The sequence below is a fragment of the Myxocyprinus asiaticus genome, chromosome 42 (assembly GCF_019703515.2).
Source record: "Myxocyprinus asiaticus isolate MX2 ecotype Aquarium Trade chromosome 42, UBuf_Myxa_2, whole genome shotgun sequence".
Taxonomy (NCBI): Eukaryota; Metazoa; Chordata; class Actinopteri; order Cypriniformes; family Catostomidae; genus Myxocyprinus; species Myxocyprinus asiaticus.
The window spans coordinates 2,602,501-2,619,001 of record NC_059385.1 but is presented as its reverse complement, the minus strand read 5'-3'; the positions used below and the strand labels follow the sequence as shown (position 1 = coordinate 2,619,001).

The 16,501-nt window shown below is 35.2% G+C and overlaps 1 protein-coding gene across 2 annotated transcripts in view; it reads right to left on the bottom strand.

Annotated features, from left to right (window-relative positions):
* Positions 1-902: 902 nt before the first annotated feature.
* The window catches only part of LOC127433076 (G protein-coupled receptor kinase 5-like), a 21,096-nt gene continuing 5,497 nt past the window's right edge, over positions 903-16,501 (bottom strand). Inside the window, exons 5-17 of one of the 2 annotated variants that reach the window (XM_051684728.1) lie at positions 15,762-15,862; positions 15,575-15,667; positions 15,338-15,401; positions 15,082-15,222; positions 11,887-12,077; positions 11,146-11,183; positions 8,864-8,953; positions 7,052-7,260; positions 6,689-6,829; positions 4,110-4,247; positions 3,830-4,006; positions 3,730-3,758; positions 903-1,475 (exon numbers count right to left, since the gene is read on the bottom strand). In XM_051684728.1, the coding sequence (XP_051540688.1) occupies positions 3,732-3,758; positions 3,830-4,006; positions 4,110-4,247; positions 6,689-6,829; positions 7,052-7,260; positions 8,864-8,953; positions 11,146-11,183; positions 11,887-12,077; positions 15,082-15,222; positions 15,338-15,401; positions 15,575-15,667; positions 15,762-15,862 (1,410 nt within the window). In that variant the 3' untranslated portion in view covers positions 903-1,475; positions 3,730-3,731. The remainder of the gene's footprint in view (positions 1,476-3,729; positions 3,759-3,829; positions 4,007-4,109; positions 4,248-6,688; positions 6,830-7,051; positions 7,261-8,863; positions 8,954-11,145; positions 11,184-11,886; positions 12,078-15,081; positions 15,223-15,337; positions 15,402-15,574; positions 15,668-15,761; positions 15,863-16,501) is intronic. The other variant, XM_051684727.1, reaches the window with a different exon arrangement.

The following is a 16,501-nucleotide window of genomic DNA, read 5'->3' as shown; positions in this document are numbered from 1 at the left end:
AATCAAAGGCACCCTACTTTGCTTCATATTGAAACCAAATCCAAACCAGCACCATTTCCTGTGAAAAATGCTCTTGTTTCCCTGCAAACTTGTGGTCAAACTTGGGCCGGGACTGAGGAGAGTGTACTGTCTATCATTCCAAATCAATATTTAAGTCCTTTTTTACTATAAATCTCCACTTTTACTTTCTTTGTCTTTTTACCAATTCCCATTCCTCGTGCATATCGCCACCTACTGGTCGGAGATTTATAGTAAAAAAGGACTTAAATATTGATTTGTTTCTCACTCAAACCTGTCATATTACTTCAGAAGACATGGATTAGACCACTGGAGTCGTATGGATTAATTTTATGCTGCCTTTTTGGAGATTCAAAGTTCTGGTCACCATTCACTCGCACTGTATGGAACTACAGAGCTGAAATATTCTTCAGAAAATCTAATTTGTGTTCTGCAGAAGAAAGAAAGTCTGTGAAGTACACATCTGGAATAGCTTTTGGGTGAGTACATGATGAGAGAATTTTCATTTTTGGGTGAACTGTCCCTTTAAAACCCCACAATTGTAATTACCGTAATGGGAAAAAATATGTATTTTGATTACAGTAATGCAAACAAATTCAAATAATTTCAATAGTAGTAATTATACATCATGGTAGTATTTGTTGTACTGCCTTTATACTGATTGTAGTAAAAAGAAAAATCATAGTATTACAGGAACGAAAATCAAGAATTATTCGAATAATAAAAAACTTAAAGTAAAATGTCTCTGTTCTCAGAAATCATGTGTTTTCTATTTTAATCTGTTGTTCATTTGTTAATTGGTTTGCTTCATTCTATTAAATGTAAAATATGTTTTTTTTCTTAAACCATGTTTTATACACAAACTTGTTTTAATAAAGTTAAACTAAAGGATTATAAACAGCTTTAACAGTTTTTATTTCCACAAATGTACGTTTTATACATAGATATTCCTGCCCTTTTAGACTAATATTTAATCATGCAAGAAGCAGACACACACACAATTTGCACACTGGCTCAGTCATTTATGTGAAAAAGCACACAAACAAAAATCAGCAAACAACTGAATGAAAAGTCTTTTGTAATATAAAAGCATGGCTATATTAGCCAAACCCTGCAGACTGGCTTTGTCATACAGTACATTTGTTTTAAAGATCTGACCAAAATACCCAGTCTTGCAGAGATATTTCAAAATTATTTGAATGATGAAAGCTTAAATAATCTCTCTTCAGTATCTTCTTTTACAGACTCTTTTATACTGTTTATCATCTTTGACTTGCATCAAAACTTTCGAAGGAAGAAATGGTGCTTCAAATCCAAATGCAGTCCTTTTTTATGGGAAAATTGTCCTGGCAGCAATGTATCCAGTTAATTTACACGTGACAGGTCTTCTAATGAAGTTAATCCGAGCCCAGACTGGATGAAGAATGGCATATGGGCTCAGCGGACCGGCCCCGGTGCTACAACAGAACCAGTGGAGATCAAAGTTTATGAAAAAAGGTTCAAAGTAGGCTCACATTAAATGATTTGTAGAATACTTGAGATGTTATTAAAACATGTCAAATATGATTGAACTTAACAGAAAATTGTTAACCCTTTTCTAAAGTGGTTATTTTGAATAAGCATTATCTTAATTTGTTACTTAAAGCATCTTGCTGTCTTAAAAATATTGGCCTGTTCCCACTACTTAGTAGGTCCTCGTGGTGGCGCGGTTACCATCCAGATGGCGGAGAACAAGTCTCACTTGCCTCCACTTCTGAGACTGTCAATCCGTGCATCTTATCATGTGACTCGTTGTGCTGCGGCATGACACCGCGGAGACTCACAGCATGTGGAGGCTCTTGCTACTCTCCGCAATCCACGCACAATTTACCACACGCCCCTTTGAGAGCGAGAACCACTAATCGTGACCATGAGGAGGTTACCTCATGTGTCTCTACCCTCCCTAGCAACCGGGCCAATTTGGTTGCTTAGGAGACCTGGCTGGAGTCACTCAGCACACCCTGGATTCCAACTCGCGACTCCAGCGTTGGTAGTCAGCGTCAATACTCGCTGAGCTACCCAGGTCCCCCCAAAATTGTACTTTTGATTTGGGACTACTTTTCTATGAGGATTCATTTCTAGTTATGTGTAACTGATGTAATTCCCGAGGACAGAACAGATCCTCATGTAGAAATCTTGTGAAAGTTACTGGCTTTACTTTTTTTAGCTGGTCATGACATGAGTTGAAAGCAGTGTCGTAGCCAAGGTGGGCCGGGGTGGGCCTGGCCCCATCCAAATTAGATCCAACCCAGAATATTAGAGAATTTTTTTTTACTTCAAATATATATTTATAAAATAATTAAAAATGCATAAATTCTGCTTTCTGAAAGAGTGAAAGAACTGTTTGAATGCGCCACCTTTTAGTTGCTAAAGAAGATTTGGAGAAAACAAATTTGGGTGAAAAATTTGGCCCATCCATTTTTATTGAGGCCCACTCAAAAGTAATTTCCTGGCTACGCCCTTGGTTGAAAGATTGGATATTTTTACACAGATAGTGGTGGTAAGTGATTCGATAACATCAGTCTCATGCATATAATGTGTTTTATGTTTATACTATTGAAACAGTCAATAGTTGCATAATTTATTCACAGTCCTACATGATTGCTTGCTCAGCTTCATTGTAAACAAGTTTCCCTGTTCGTTAAAACAAACAGACGAGTTGAAATAATTTTCTATGGTAATAAACAGAATGCCACAAATGCTTCCTGTAGACATTAAAGGTGCTTTAAAGGAATATTCCGGGTTCAATACAAGTCAAGCTCAATCGACAGCATTTGTGGCATAATTACCACATAAATTAATTTCGACTCGTCCCTCCTTTACTTTTAAAAAAGCAAAAATCTGTGTTCCAGCGAGACACTTACAATGGAAGTCAATGGGGGCCAATGTTTGAACGTTTAAGTACTCACTGTTTCAAAAGTATAGACACAAGACATAAACAATATGTGTGTTAACATGATTTTACTGTGATAAAATCACTTACTAACTGCATCTGTGTGAAGTTATAGCTTATTTTACAACTTCGTTGCCATGACGATGTCAATAAACCTTAAACAACTTTACAGCTCAAATAATACATGAGTTTTAACAGAAGAATTAATGTAAGTGCTTTTATAAAATTATCAGCCTCACATTTCTGCCTTTAAACCCTCTAAAAATTGGCCCCATTGACATCCATTGTAAGTGCCTCACTGTAACCTTGATTTATGCTTTTTTTAAAAGAAAAGGAGGGACGAGTCGAAATTATTTTTTCTGGAATATTCCTCTAAGCGATGTGTTAACTATTCCAGAACTTCCACGAGACCTAGCCGTTAAATTTGACAAGCCCCCTCTTTCCAAAAAACGCGCGAACACACACAAAGACGGTTGACGATCGTTACAATCAGAGATGTGGCTGGAGAGCATCTCAGTTTCACAAGTAAGAAAAATAAGGATGCAATTTACTGTCAACTAACCCAAACAGTTACACTGGCCTTATACATGTACAATGACGCTAGATGTCAAAAGCAAAGGTAGCAAAATAGCGTTCTTCTCACGTGACAAACGCTCATTTTCCCCTCCAGCCGTTAGCAGAGCCAAGCGCTGTCACAGAGACAGGTGTGATATTCCATGTCATCATCTATTTTAGTGTTATCTGCGTATTATTTCATTACAGTTAATCACTTCCAGCACCTTTAAGCTCTGAATACTCCAGAATATTCCTGTAAATAAAAAGCATTGGTTTAGTTTGTGGTTAATAAGTGCAATGGTGTTATTTGAAATTATTTCTTACACGTCTCTTGAAGATTCTGTGCAGTAATCTGCTTCGAGAGTTTTCCAGATAACTGCGATTATTGAGTTGAGTCACTGAGCCGTAGCGCTGGAGCACCACATTGCGATCTAGATCTGGTGATCGTGTTCCACCCGGCCCAAACACATTCAGGTCCTTAAAACACTCCGTTTCAATCATCTTAATGAAATGATAAATTGGATTTATCAGATATCTGTCCAATCAGTAAAAATTCATGAAATAGGTGTTAATCCAAAAGGTTGTTACTGTATAACATCCCAACCTCATTCTGCCACGGGACTGCCACGCTACCCGTGTTAAACTTGTCGTGGAAATCATCATCCGTCTCATCGAGGATCACACCTTTAACGGTGGAGAATTGATCGATGTCCAGAACATCTGCACAGTAAACCGCTCTTGGCTAACAGAAAGATGAATGTTAGATTAAAAAATAATTCACATTATCAACACAGGGTTGTTTTAAAGGAATCGTTCTCCCAAAAGTGAAAATTCTCACATCATTTACTCACCCTCATGCCATCCCAGATGTGTATGACTTACTTTCTTCTGCAGAACTCATAGATTTTTAGAAGAATATTTCAGCTCTGTTGGTCCATACAATGCAAATCAACAGGGTCCAAAATTTTGAAGCTCCAAAAATCACATAAAGGCAGCATAAAAGTAATCCATACGCCTCCAGTGGTTTAATCCATGTCTTCTGAAGTGATGTGATAGGTGTGGGTGAGTAACAGATCCATATTTAAGGTGCAATTTTTTTCCCCCAAACCACTTAAGCGCAAGCCATGCCCACAGTCCTGACTAAACACTCAGGAACGTTTTCATTGGTCATCTCAGTCATGCAGTCACCCGTGAATAGTTCAGAGACTTCAGACTTCAGAAAGATGCCGACAAACGGTAAGATACACCTGCCGGTATTTCTCAATAACATTTTATTGTGAGAAATTACTTGTTGGATTTTGAAGAATTAAATGTGATTTCATCATCTTAAGTCTGTGTTATGGATTCTAGGCTTGTTTGCAAGGCTATAGGTGTTGTGTATGTGTGTGCTTAATTATTCATCTTATGTGGTTCAAAAAGTTAAGTGTGTGTGTATTTAATAAAAAAAGTAATCACACATGACGTAGCATTGTGTGGCTAATCAGCACTGTGATTGAGATGACCAATGAAAATGTTCCTGACTGCAGGGCGTGATTTGCGCTTAAGTGGTTTATGACTAAGTCTTTTTTACTGTAAATCTTCACTTTCACATTATTCTTCTTTTGTTTTTTTCTGGTTCGCGCATTCTTTGTGCATATCGCCACCTACTGGGCAGAGAGAATTTATAGTAAAAAGGAATATTCCGGGTTCAATACAAATTAAGCTCAGCATTTGTGGCATAATGTTGATTACCACAAAAGTTAATTTTGACTCGTCCCTCCTTGTCTTTAAAAAGAAAAGCATAATTTGGGTTACTGTGAATTTTTTAACATTTAAATACTCACTTTTTCAAAGTATTGCCACAAGACAAACAATATACATGTAAACATGATTTTAGTGTGATAAAATCACTTACTAACTTATTTTGTGTAAAGTTAGCCAATTTTACATCCTTGTTGCCATGACGATGTAATGTCAAAAAACCCTGAAACCCTAAAACGACTGTAAAAATGATGATTTAAACAACTTTACAGCTCAAATAATACATGACTTTTAACAGAAGAATTAATGTAAGTGATTTTATAAAATTATCAGCCTCACATTTCTGCCTTTAAACCCTACCGTTGTAAGCGTCTCATCGTAACATCGATTTTTGCTATATTTTTTATTTATTTATTTTTTTTTATCCCCTTTTCTCCCCAATTTTGAATGCTCAATTCCCACTAGTTAGTAGGTCCTCGTGGTGGCGCGGTTACCATCTGGGTGGCGGAGGACAAGTCTCAGTTGTCTCCGCTTCTGAGACCGTCAATCCGCGCATCTTATCACGTGGCTCGTTGTGCATGACACCGCGAAGACTCACAGCATGTGGAGGCTCATGCTACTCTCTGCGATCCACGCACAACTTACCATATGCCCCATTGAGAGCGAGAACCCCTAATCCCGACCACGAGGAGGTTACCCCATGTGACTCTACCCTCCCTAGCAACCGGGCCAATTTGGTTGCTTTGGAGACCTGGCTGGAGTCACTCAGCACACCCTGGATTCAAACTCGCAACTCCAGGGGTGGTAGTCAGCGTCAGTACTCACTGAGATACCCAGGCTCCCGAAATTAATTTTTGTTGTAATCAACATTATGCCACAAATGCTGTCGATTGAACGTAACATGTATTGAACTCAGAATAATCCTTTAAATATTGATCTGTTTCTCACCCACACCTGTCATATCGCTTCTGAAGGTGTGGATTAAACCACTGGAGTCATATGGATTACTTTATCTGCTTTTGTACCTTCAAAGTTCTGTTCACCATTCACTTGCATTGTGAGGACCTACATCTTTGTTTGTGTTCAGCAGAAGAAAGAAAGTTACACCCTGTCTACACGGATGTGAGCGTTGCGTCACGTCACGTGAAAAGCAACAGAACCCATAATAATCAATGATTCTATCTACACTGCAGCGTCCATTGCGGCATGTTGCACCGACTGCAAACAGGTGTCCTGTTCTATTTTGCGCTGCACGTGCTGGCGTTACTCGAGCTAACAACACAAATAAACAGTTTAGAACGTTCATGTCGATGCGTCCAGTGTTGACAGCCTCAAGCTGTTGCATCATGTCATCGCGACAGGGTGTCATACACATCCGGGAAAAATTTTTCATTTTTGGGTGAACTATCCCTTAAAGTGCGATATCGCTACAAAATGACTCACATCAGGAACAAATTGGGGTTTCATCATTCCAGCCTCCAGCCTCGTGAAGTTGATGTTCTTGAAGAACGGATGACCTTTGATGACCTCTGCTCCGTCCCCTGGCCTGCAGCCTAGCCTCTCTTTTGGGCTTTTAGTCAAGAGCTAAAGTAGAACACAATTGTTGGTCAACAATTGCGTACAAGGTTTCAAAGATAGCTGAGTGTGACTGATTGATATGAATTATCTTTGGTATCTAGAAATGAAAATAAATAAATAAATAAATAGGGTGTTGTGTGGTGGTTGCCAGGGTGTTGCTAAGGTTTTCTGATTATATTTTAGGGATTTGCTGTACGGTTGTTAGGTGGTCATTAAATATGGTCTCACACTTTTGCAGATGGATGTAGAGTCCTCGTCAAATTTGCTCCCGTAATGCTCGGTCATCTCCAGAACTCTCCGTTCCATCTCCTGTCTGGGCAGCCGTTCTTTGTGATTATGGAACGGTGGATTTCCGGCTGTCATCTCGTAGATTAGACACCCAAGTCCCCACCAGTCTGTGCTTACACCGTAGTACATGTTGGCGACGACTTCTGGTGCTGATGACATCATCATATACAAGCCAAAGACATCAGGAATATACTTGAGTTTTAATAAGTATGATATTTATTTATGAAACATGCCAACAGAAACTGAAACTACGGCCACATTATTTTAACTAATCAGCGCTGTGCATCTGAAATAGAAATTTGTCATTGGGTGAATCTTTTGAAACCTGTCAAGAACATGTCATATTGACTTAAATTCTGAGGCTGGATTCACAAAAAATTCTTAAAGGAAGAGACTTTATTCACGCTAGCGGCATCTTTGCACCCTTTTATTGGGAATGACAACGAGGCTGTGAGGGATAGATTCTGGGTTCAATACAAGTTAAGATTAATCGACAGCATTTGTGGCATAATGCTGATTATCACAATAATGTATATCGACTCGTCCCTTCTTTTCTTTAAAAAAAAAGCATAAATCGAGGTTACAGTGAGACACTTACAATGGAAGTCAATGGGGACAATTTTTGGAAGGTTTAAAGGCAGAAATGTGAAGCTTATAATTTCATAAAAGCACTAACATTAATTCTTCTGTTAAAACTTGTGTATTATTTGAGCTGTAAAATTGTTTAAAACATCATTTTTACAGTCGTTTTAGGTTTTTTTTGACATCGTCATGGTAACGAAGTTGTAAAATTGCCTATAACTTTACACAGATGTGGTTAGTAAGTGATTTCATCACAGTAAAATCATGTTAACACACATATTGTTTATGTCTTGTGTCTATACTTTTGAAACAGTGAGTATTTTAATGTTTACAGATTGACCCCATTGACTTCCATTGTAAGTGTCTCACTGGAACACACATTTGTGCTTTTTTTTTAAGAAAAGGAGGGATGCCACACATGCTGTCGATTGAGCTTAACTTGTATTAAGCATGGAACATCCCTTAAAGAGATCGTTCACCCCAAAATGTAAATTCAGTCATTGTTTACGCACCCCTGTGTTATTCTAACCCCATATGACTTTCTTTCTTTTTCTTAACACAAAGGGAGAAATTGTGAAAAAAATAAAAATAAAATTGTGCTCAGTGATGTCATACAATGGCATGATACAAAACTGATCGACCAGGATATTCTTTAAAAAAAAAATCTCCTTTTGTGCTCCACAGAAGAATGCAGATTAAATGCTGAACAACATGAGGGTGCGTAAATGCTGACTTTCACTTCATTTTTCAAAATAAAATGTCTTGTTTTTTATTTTGGTGTAAAATGTGACCTTGGCATGTTTTCGTGAGATTCAGCCGATTAGCAATTTGTACATCTGATTTATTAATTCACCTGGAAGTGAAAATGTTGTCTTAATTTCTTCACACTCATGTTGTTCTAAACCCATATGACTTTCTGTCTTCTGTGGAACACAAAAGGAGATGGTAGAATTTTAGCTGCAGTCAGTATGGAAACAAGATGCAATGAAAGTGAATGGTGACCGAGACTAACATTCTGCCTAACATCTCCTTTTGTGTTCCACTGAGGAAAGAAACTAATACAGGGTTTAGGGTGTAAACGAGTAAATGATGACAGAATTTTCATTTATGTCTGAACGATCCCTTTAAACTGCAAACTTTGTTGAATTATTGAGAAGATCATTTTCATACCCATGTACCCCACTGTGCCCACTCTGCCTTTGATGGGTTTTCCATCTTGCAAGATTACTGCAAGTCCCAAATCTGATATCCGAATGTGACCTGTCAGATAACACATCTCGATTAAACCAGATCATTTTCCAGGAAGAGTTTTCAGTTTTTAAACATATCTATGCTGTGAAATATGTCCCACATCTAGGCTTCCTCACTGAATACCTCTGAGGCAGCATTCCTGAAAAGGGTTCATTATACAAACCATCTCGTTACACCAATCTCAACATCTATGGAATGTTTCGTAACTTATCAAAAAAATCGAGAGAACCATGAAAATATGTGCAGATTTTCTTGCTGATTCTCACACAGGTGCACTGTAAAGAAATGTTGTACAGTTTTGGTAAAAAACTGACACCTGTGCTGAAAAATACACCTTTCAGGCATTGCTGTGTCGTTTATAACCGTATATATCATTACATGACATAGTGTTAATCAGTGTTGGGTAAGTTACTTAAAAATAGTAATCCACTACATATAACTAATTATTTCTTAAAAATTGTAATCAGATTACTTTACTAATTACATCATTGAAAAAGTAATCACATTAATAATGACTTTACTTTTAAGTTACTTTCTAAAACACTTTACCACTCATCAAACTCAAAACAACGTCTATATTTCTTTCTTGTTCGTTGTTACACACAAGTCATACAATCAGCACCACACATTTATCCTTCATAATGACTCGTTATGGGGCCATAATTCATAATGCATTACACTACTTTTTTGACTAAAATGTAATTAGATTACAGTAACTGATTACTTTGTAATTGGATTACACCCAACACTGGTGTTAATATATCAACCTACTGGAATTAAGTTACTTGCTTGATACTTTTAAATGTACTGACATGTAACAACTTTTACTGTACAGTTTAGAAAGTTATTATGAGGCAATTCGTACTTTTTACTTTAAAAATGTTTACACTATATTTTAGTATGATAACGTATATTGTCTTTCATCAATAGAATAGCATTTTTCATTGTGTATGAAAAAGTTACTCACAGATAAACAATGAACAATTACGGTATCATATTGAATTCTTTTGCTAGTAAAATTAGAAAAATATGTTAATATAGCAGCCTACTGGAATTAGGTAACTTGATACTTTTAAGTGTACTGATCATTGTAAAAATATTATACAGAAAATCTACATTTTTACTGTGCATTTAAAAAAATTATTTTAAGGTAATTCATACTTTTTACTTCAAAAATTTTTACACTATTTTATAGTATGATAACGTATGTTGTCTTTAGTAAATATAATTGCACTTTTAGTTGTATATGGTGAACTAACGTACAGATAAACAATTAGGTAACAGGTATTTACTGTGTCATATTGCGATCTTTTGCTAGTAAAAATTACAAAAAGATGTTAATATACCAACCTACTGGATTTAGGTAACTTGATACATTTAAATGTACTGATACTTGTAATAATATTTTACAGAAAAACTACATTTTTACTGTTTTTATTTTTACTAGTATTTTCTTTTTACTATTTTTAATTATTTTTTTAAATTGCACCATTATTATGATGTAATTTATACTTTTTACTTCTAATACGTTTACACTATTTAACAGTAAGATTACATTGTTTTTATATAAATAAAGTAAAATGTTTTCATTAGATATGATCAAGTAACTCACAGTTAACAGGTACACTCAAAAAATATTGAAGCCTATTTTTAAGATTTTTGCATTTTAATTTCATTCGAAAATTCCATCAAATTAAATTGCGTAATATTTTTCAAAAGTTATTAATAAAACTTTATTTACGTTTTTTTTTTTACTTTTTTTTATTTAATTTAATTAAAGATTACTCAATTCAGTTTTATGGAAATTTTAATGAAATTGAAAATAAATAAATACAAATCTTAAAATAATTTTTTGGAGTGTGTTTACTCTAGCATTTTACATTCATTTTCTAGTAAAATTACCAATATTTTCGCAGTGTGTTTAAAAGTCTGATTTTGCATTTATGAAACAGCGATATGATATTAAAATGCAACAAAACAGTGAATGCTGCAAATGTTTTATCAAACCCACACAACGTGCTCTTTAAGTGTTTTCATAAGTTCCTTGTTTATGATTGTGAGAATGTTTTGGAAGATTTTTATCCTGGTGTTGAGTGATCAACAGTTGATTATGATAAAAACAGAAAGAGATCCAAGTAGACAAAGCAGGAAAACTAGTACAGGCAGTTTATGTCTTTTGAGTTAAGGGGAAGTGTACATACCATCATCATCCAATAGAATGTTTGCTGGCTTTAAATCCCTAAAGGAAATAAAACAAAAACCCACATAATTATTAAACAGGCTTATAGTTCTACTTTTATTATTTTCACATGCGACAGTAGATCAGGTCACTTTATATTAGTGGTCTATCGAAATGGAGACCGATAGCTAGACAGCAGAGTGGCAGATGCCCAAATGTATAATGCAGATGTAAAGCTAATCCTTTCATAAATAATGTATTTTAATTATAGCAAATAAGATGCACAAAAATGCTACAATTAAATGGAAACTTATTATACGAAAGACTTACTCAAAATCAAAAAAGATCAATTTGGTTGATGCGACAATCTTAAAATTACCTAATATCAGTTGATTATTTCCCATTATTAGTAACTGCATCCTGCACATTAAATATAAAGCCACAGAATTCAATTTTAAAGTGTCATTTCCGCACCTCTATCATCACCAAACAACATTGCAATAACAATCGCTGTTTTCAAACAGGTTTCCCAAACACTGCCTCCATTGGTTGAACAAACAGATAGCCCCGCCCCAAACTCACGCCATTGGTCGAGTCAATGTTGCTGTGGGCAGGTTGGAATGCTCGAACAAACAGAGCAAAGTTTTGAACAGTTTTCTGGGAATCAGCCTACGAATGGCTTGTTTATTGACGCAATATTAAATTGCGTATTTAAGATATTTAAACACTTCAGCTTTAATTAAAATACTTTGTAACAGCATACCTATATATAATGGACTTTTGATGTAGATGGTCCAATCCGCACAGGATCTCAGCAGCATAAAATTGTACTCTGTCTTTACTGAGCCCCTCCGTGCCCATGTTATAGATGTGAAATCTCAGGTCTCCTCCATTCATCAGCGTCAACACCAGACAAAGATCTTCTTTAGTCTCGAAAGCGTAAGCTAAACTGACCTGACACATACAAATGAAGATATAAATATATAATAAAAGCAAGTGATTTGCACAAAACCGTGTGCAGGTCACATTTCACCCCCAAATCAAAAGAAAGAAATAAGAAATGATGCTTAGCACTTCATAATAATTACAGTTGTTAACATTAGTAAATGCATTAAGTATCATGAACTAACAATGAACTATATACTATATTTTACAGTATTTATTAATCTTGGTTAATGTTATTTTTGTTAAATATAATTGTTCATTGTAACATCATGTTAGTTCTTAATGTATTAACTAATGTTTTCATAAGTTATCATTTAAGAAAAGTATTAGTATATGTTGCAATTAACATTAAACAAGGTTAATAAGTGGTGTAAAATTTTTGTTCAATGTTAGTTTATGCTTATCAACAGGAATGTGCCCGAAGCCGAATATATTATTCGGAATGGCACGAATAATGACTTCAAAATGATTAACGGATTCATCCGAATAATTTACAAAAATATTTGTATGACTGATTATCCAAAAAGCACAAGGATAAAGTGACATTTTAAATAAACATATCCAAAATAACAAATAATTTATGAATCTGTGTAGCCAATATTTCTAAAGTGTAAACCGTTGTGATTTCAGACCGGATGTGCGTGGTCTCGCGCGTCTGGAGCTTGTCAAGTGTAACATTAAGATACGACATCATATAGACTTTCCACTTCTTGAAATGTCTTTGTTAATGTATCACACGATTCACACATGATTCCCATGTATTTATTTATAGCCTAAACCTGAGTGCGATATTAAATTCCTGACCTGAAGTGATGATTTCACGTCGGAGCTCGTCTATCCGTCTCTAAAGTCGACAACATTTATATCCACATCAGTGATTAAGGTAATTTACTGGCTAAGACTTTATTCAGAAATAAAATTTAAAATGCTCCATAGAGTATTTAATTATTAGGAATATTCCTCCTTATGTAAAATGAAGAAACTGAAACATGCGCCGTCTTTTTTTCTTCTTCTTCTTTAAACTGTGCTAAATCTGAAAACGTAAAGTGTTCTTGAACTCTGGTAAGGCACTATATAAATTTTACATTATTATTATTATTATTTGTATTATTTAACTAGATAATGATGTCTTATTGTAAAAATTCCTGATAGATTTATGAGCCTTTAACCTGTTTGTAAGCTATACTAATTTTATTTTCATTTCTTTTAATGTTAGAATTTGTATTTATTATTCACTGCAAAATGTGTGCTTGACATTTCATATTTTGCTTGACTCCTCCTGCCTTCAGAATAATGTTGTTATACATGCACAGACAAACGAATATTCAGTTTCATGCAGATATTAATATCTGAAATACCTGGAGAAACCACAACATATTCACACAGTTAATGTAGCCTATAAATTCAGCTTCATCTGGTAAGAAAAAGATAATAATAAAATAATATTTTATAATTATTATTATTATTATTAGGCTATTATTATGAAAAGGAATAATTTATTAATAGAAACTATAAATGTAAGAGTAACGTTTAGGGGGCCTGGGTAGCTCAGTGGTAAAGACGCTGACTATCACCCCTGGAGTCGCGAGTTCAAATCCAGGGCGTGCTGAGTGACTCCAGCCAGGTCTCCTAAGCAACCAATTGGGCCGGTTGCTAGGGTGGGTAGAGTCACATGGGGTAACCTGCTCATGGTCGCCATAATGTGTTCTCGCTCTCGGTGGGGCGCGTGGTGAGTTGTGCGTGGATGCCACGGAGCCTCCACACACACTAGGTCTCCGCGGTAACACGCTCAACAAGCCATGTGATAAGATGCGCGTATTGACGGTCTCAGACGCAGAGGCAACTGAGATTCGTCCTCCGCCACCCGGATTGAGGCGAGTCACTACACCACCACGAGGATTTAGAGCGCATTGGGAACTGGGCATTCCAAATTGGGGAGAAATCCAGATAATTTTGTCATATGAACAGATATAGATACAAATACAGATAATGGCTTCGCTGCACACCCGCATTAATTAATGTAATTAAGCATGATTTTCTGTAAAGCTGCTTTGAAATGATGTGTGTTGTGAAAAGTGCTATACAAATAAAAATGACTTGACATTAACTAATGTTAACAAATGGAACCTTATTGTACTTAATTGTTACTGAAATTATATTTTGCTTAGCCAGCCATTAAAATGTTTTCCATTGTGACATTATTATCATGACAAATGAGCACATATGTACCCCAAATTTTCACACAATGTTACTGGTCATTTAACTTCTTGAGTTCTTTGTAATTCACCTTATAGTCAATGGTGATTCTCATTACTTTACTAATGTAATTTTTTTTTATTGTATTACAATATAAAATACTGTAATACGATAATTTTTTTGTTTCAATAAGGACAAATTAAAGGCAGTATCAAAAATTATTGAAAGATTTAAGCATATTAATTTCGTAACAAAAGTAATCTTTAAAAAACATAAAAAACATAGTTATTTTAAATTGTATTAATTTAATTTAGTAAAAAATTACACAGTTCAATTTGATGTAATTTTGCTATGAAATTGAAACATTTAAATCTTAAAAATAGGCTAAATTATTTTTTGAGTGTATAATACTTTGCGATAAAAAATAAATAAATAATATATATATATATATATATATATATATATATATATATATATATATATATATATATATATTTTTTTTTTTTTTTGCATTACAGTAATCACAAAACTCAAAAAAATTATTTTAAGTTTTGAGTTTGACCAACATAGTCTAATGACAACTCGTAATAATTCATATGACTTGACTCATATGTACGATTTCTTACAATTTGTCTATCTCGTACTATTACTACAACTTTTCATCATAAGACTGGGTTGGTTGAAATGTGACCTGGCCATTTTCTTGACATGTTTTATGAGATTCATTTGAACAGAAATGGTCATTAAGCATCATGTCAAATGGTTGATTATGTTCACTGATCAAAGGTGCGAGACTTTAAATCTTCATAATTCTCACCACAAATCTGCTGTTCACCCTCTCTAGAATCTGTTTTTCGTTGAGAACCATGGATTCCCCCTTCTGCTTCTTCACACGTTTTTTCTCCAGTTTTTTACAGGCGTACATTTTCCCTGATGCGCGGGATTGGTATGCACACACCTGTAAGAGCCGGCATTTTAACTTCAAACATTTTCCTCATTATTTCTAAAACAGGCTTTCATCTTATGATGACCTATGCCTCTATGGCTAAATTTTGCGTTTAGTGTTGCCTTACCTCTCCAAACCCGCCTTTTCCTAAAACACGATATTCTCGAAATATGTTTCTGGTGATCGGCCGTCTGCGGAGAATAAAGAGACATCACATTATATTTATATTTGTAGAAGTTATATTTATATTATCACATTCTATGCTTCTTTCAATATTAACTTGTGTCTTATTTATGTACATAACGCTACTAGTCACTTTTTGATTTGTTTAACATTTTGTCAGTCACTAATTCCCATCCCTTACCTCTCAACCATCTTCCACTGCAGGAAACGGTCGAAGTACATGCTTTTCTGATATTCTGCAAAAGGACCTCCACTCAAATACTCATGGAGTGCTCTATCACAAACATAAAGAAACAGAGATTTGACTATTGGTGGTAATAGACACGAGTGTATGAGCCCTTATTGATAAATAAATTCATGAAACTGACTTCTGGCATTCATTGAAGACACCTTCAGACGCTCGGAGCTCCAGGTTGCATCTGCACCCTTGAAGTTGGCTTTCTAAAATTCCCTTCACACTATGGACATACTGAATTGAAACATACAGTAAATGAGCTTGGCAAGGTGTTTGTTTTCTCTTCACCTAAATTCTGTCAGTGCATCAATTTGTTGAATCACTAGTTTAGCCAAGTTAGGCCATGTCCACACTGATACATCTTAGTTTGATTGATTTCGCTATGTTTACACCTTTCATCCACACTCATCCACCAAAAAACACTCCATTACTTATGATGTTAGCAAACTGAAAATGAGTTTTCAAACGAAAATGGATTAGTGTGAATGTTGACCATTTTTGTTTGAAAACACATTTATTTAGATACGTTTAGGCCTCTCATCCACACAGAACGGTATTTTCGAAAACACTCTCCATTACCACATACTTTGTAAAACGATGATGTTCGGAAACTGAAAGCTGAGTTTTCAAACGAAAACGGATTCGTGTGAAAGTTGACCATTTTTGTTTGAAAACACATTTATTTAGATACGTTTAGGCCTCTCATCCACACAGAACGGTATTTTCGAAAACACTCTCCATTACCACATACTTTGTAAAACGATGATGTTCGGAAACTGAAAACGGAGTTTTCAAACGAAAACGGATTCGTGTGAATGTTGTCCATTTTTGTTTGAAAACACATTTATTTAGATACGTTTAGGCCTCTCATCC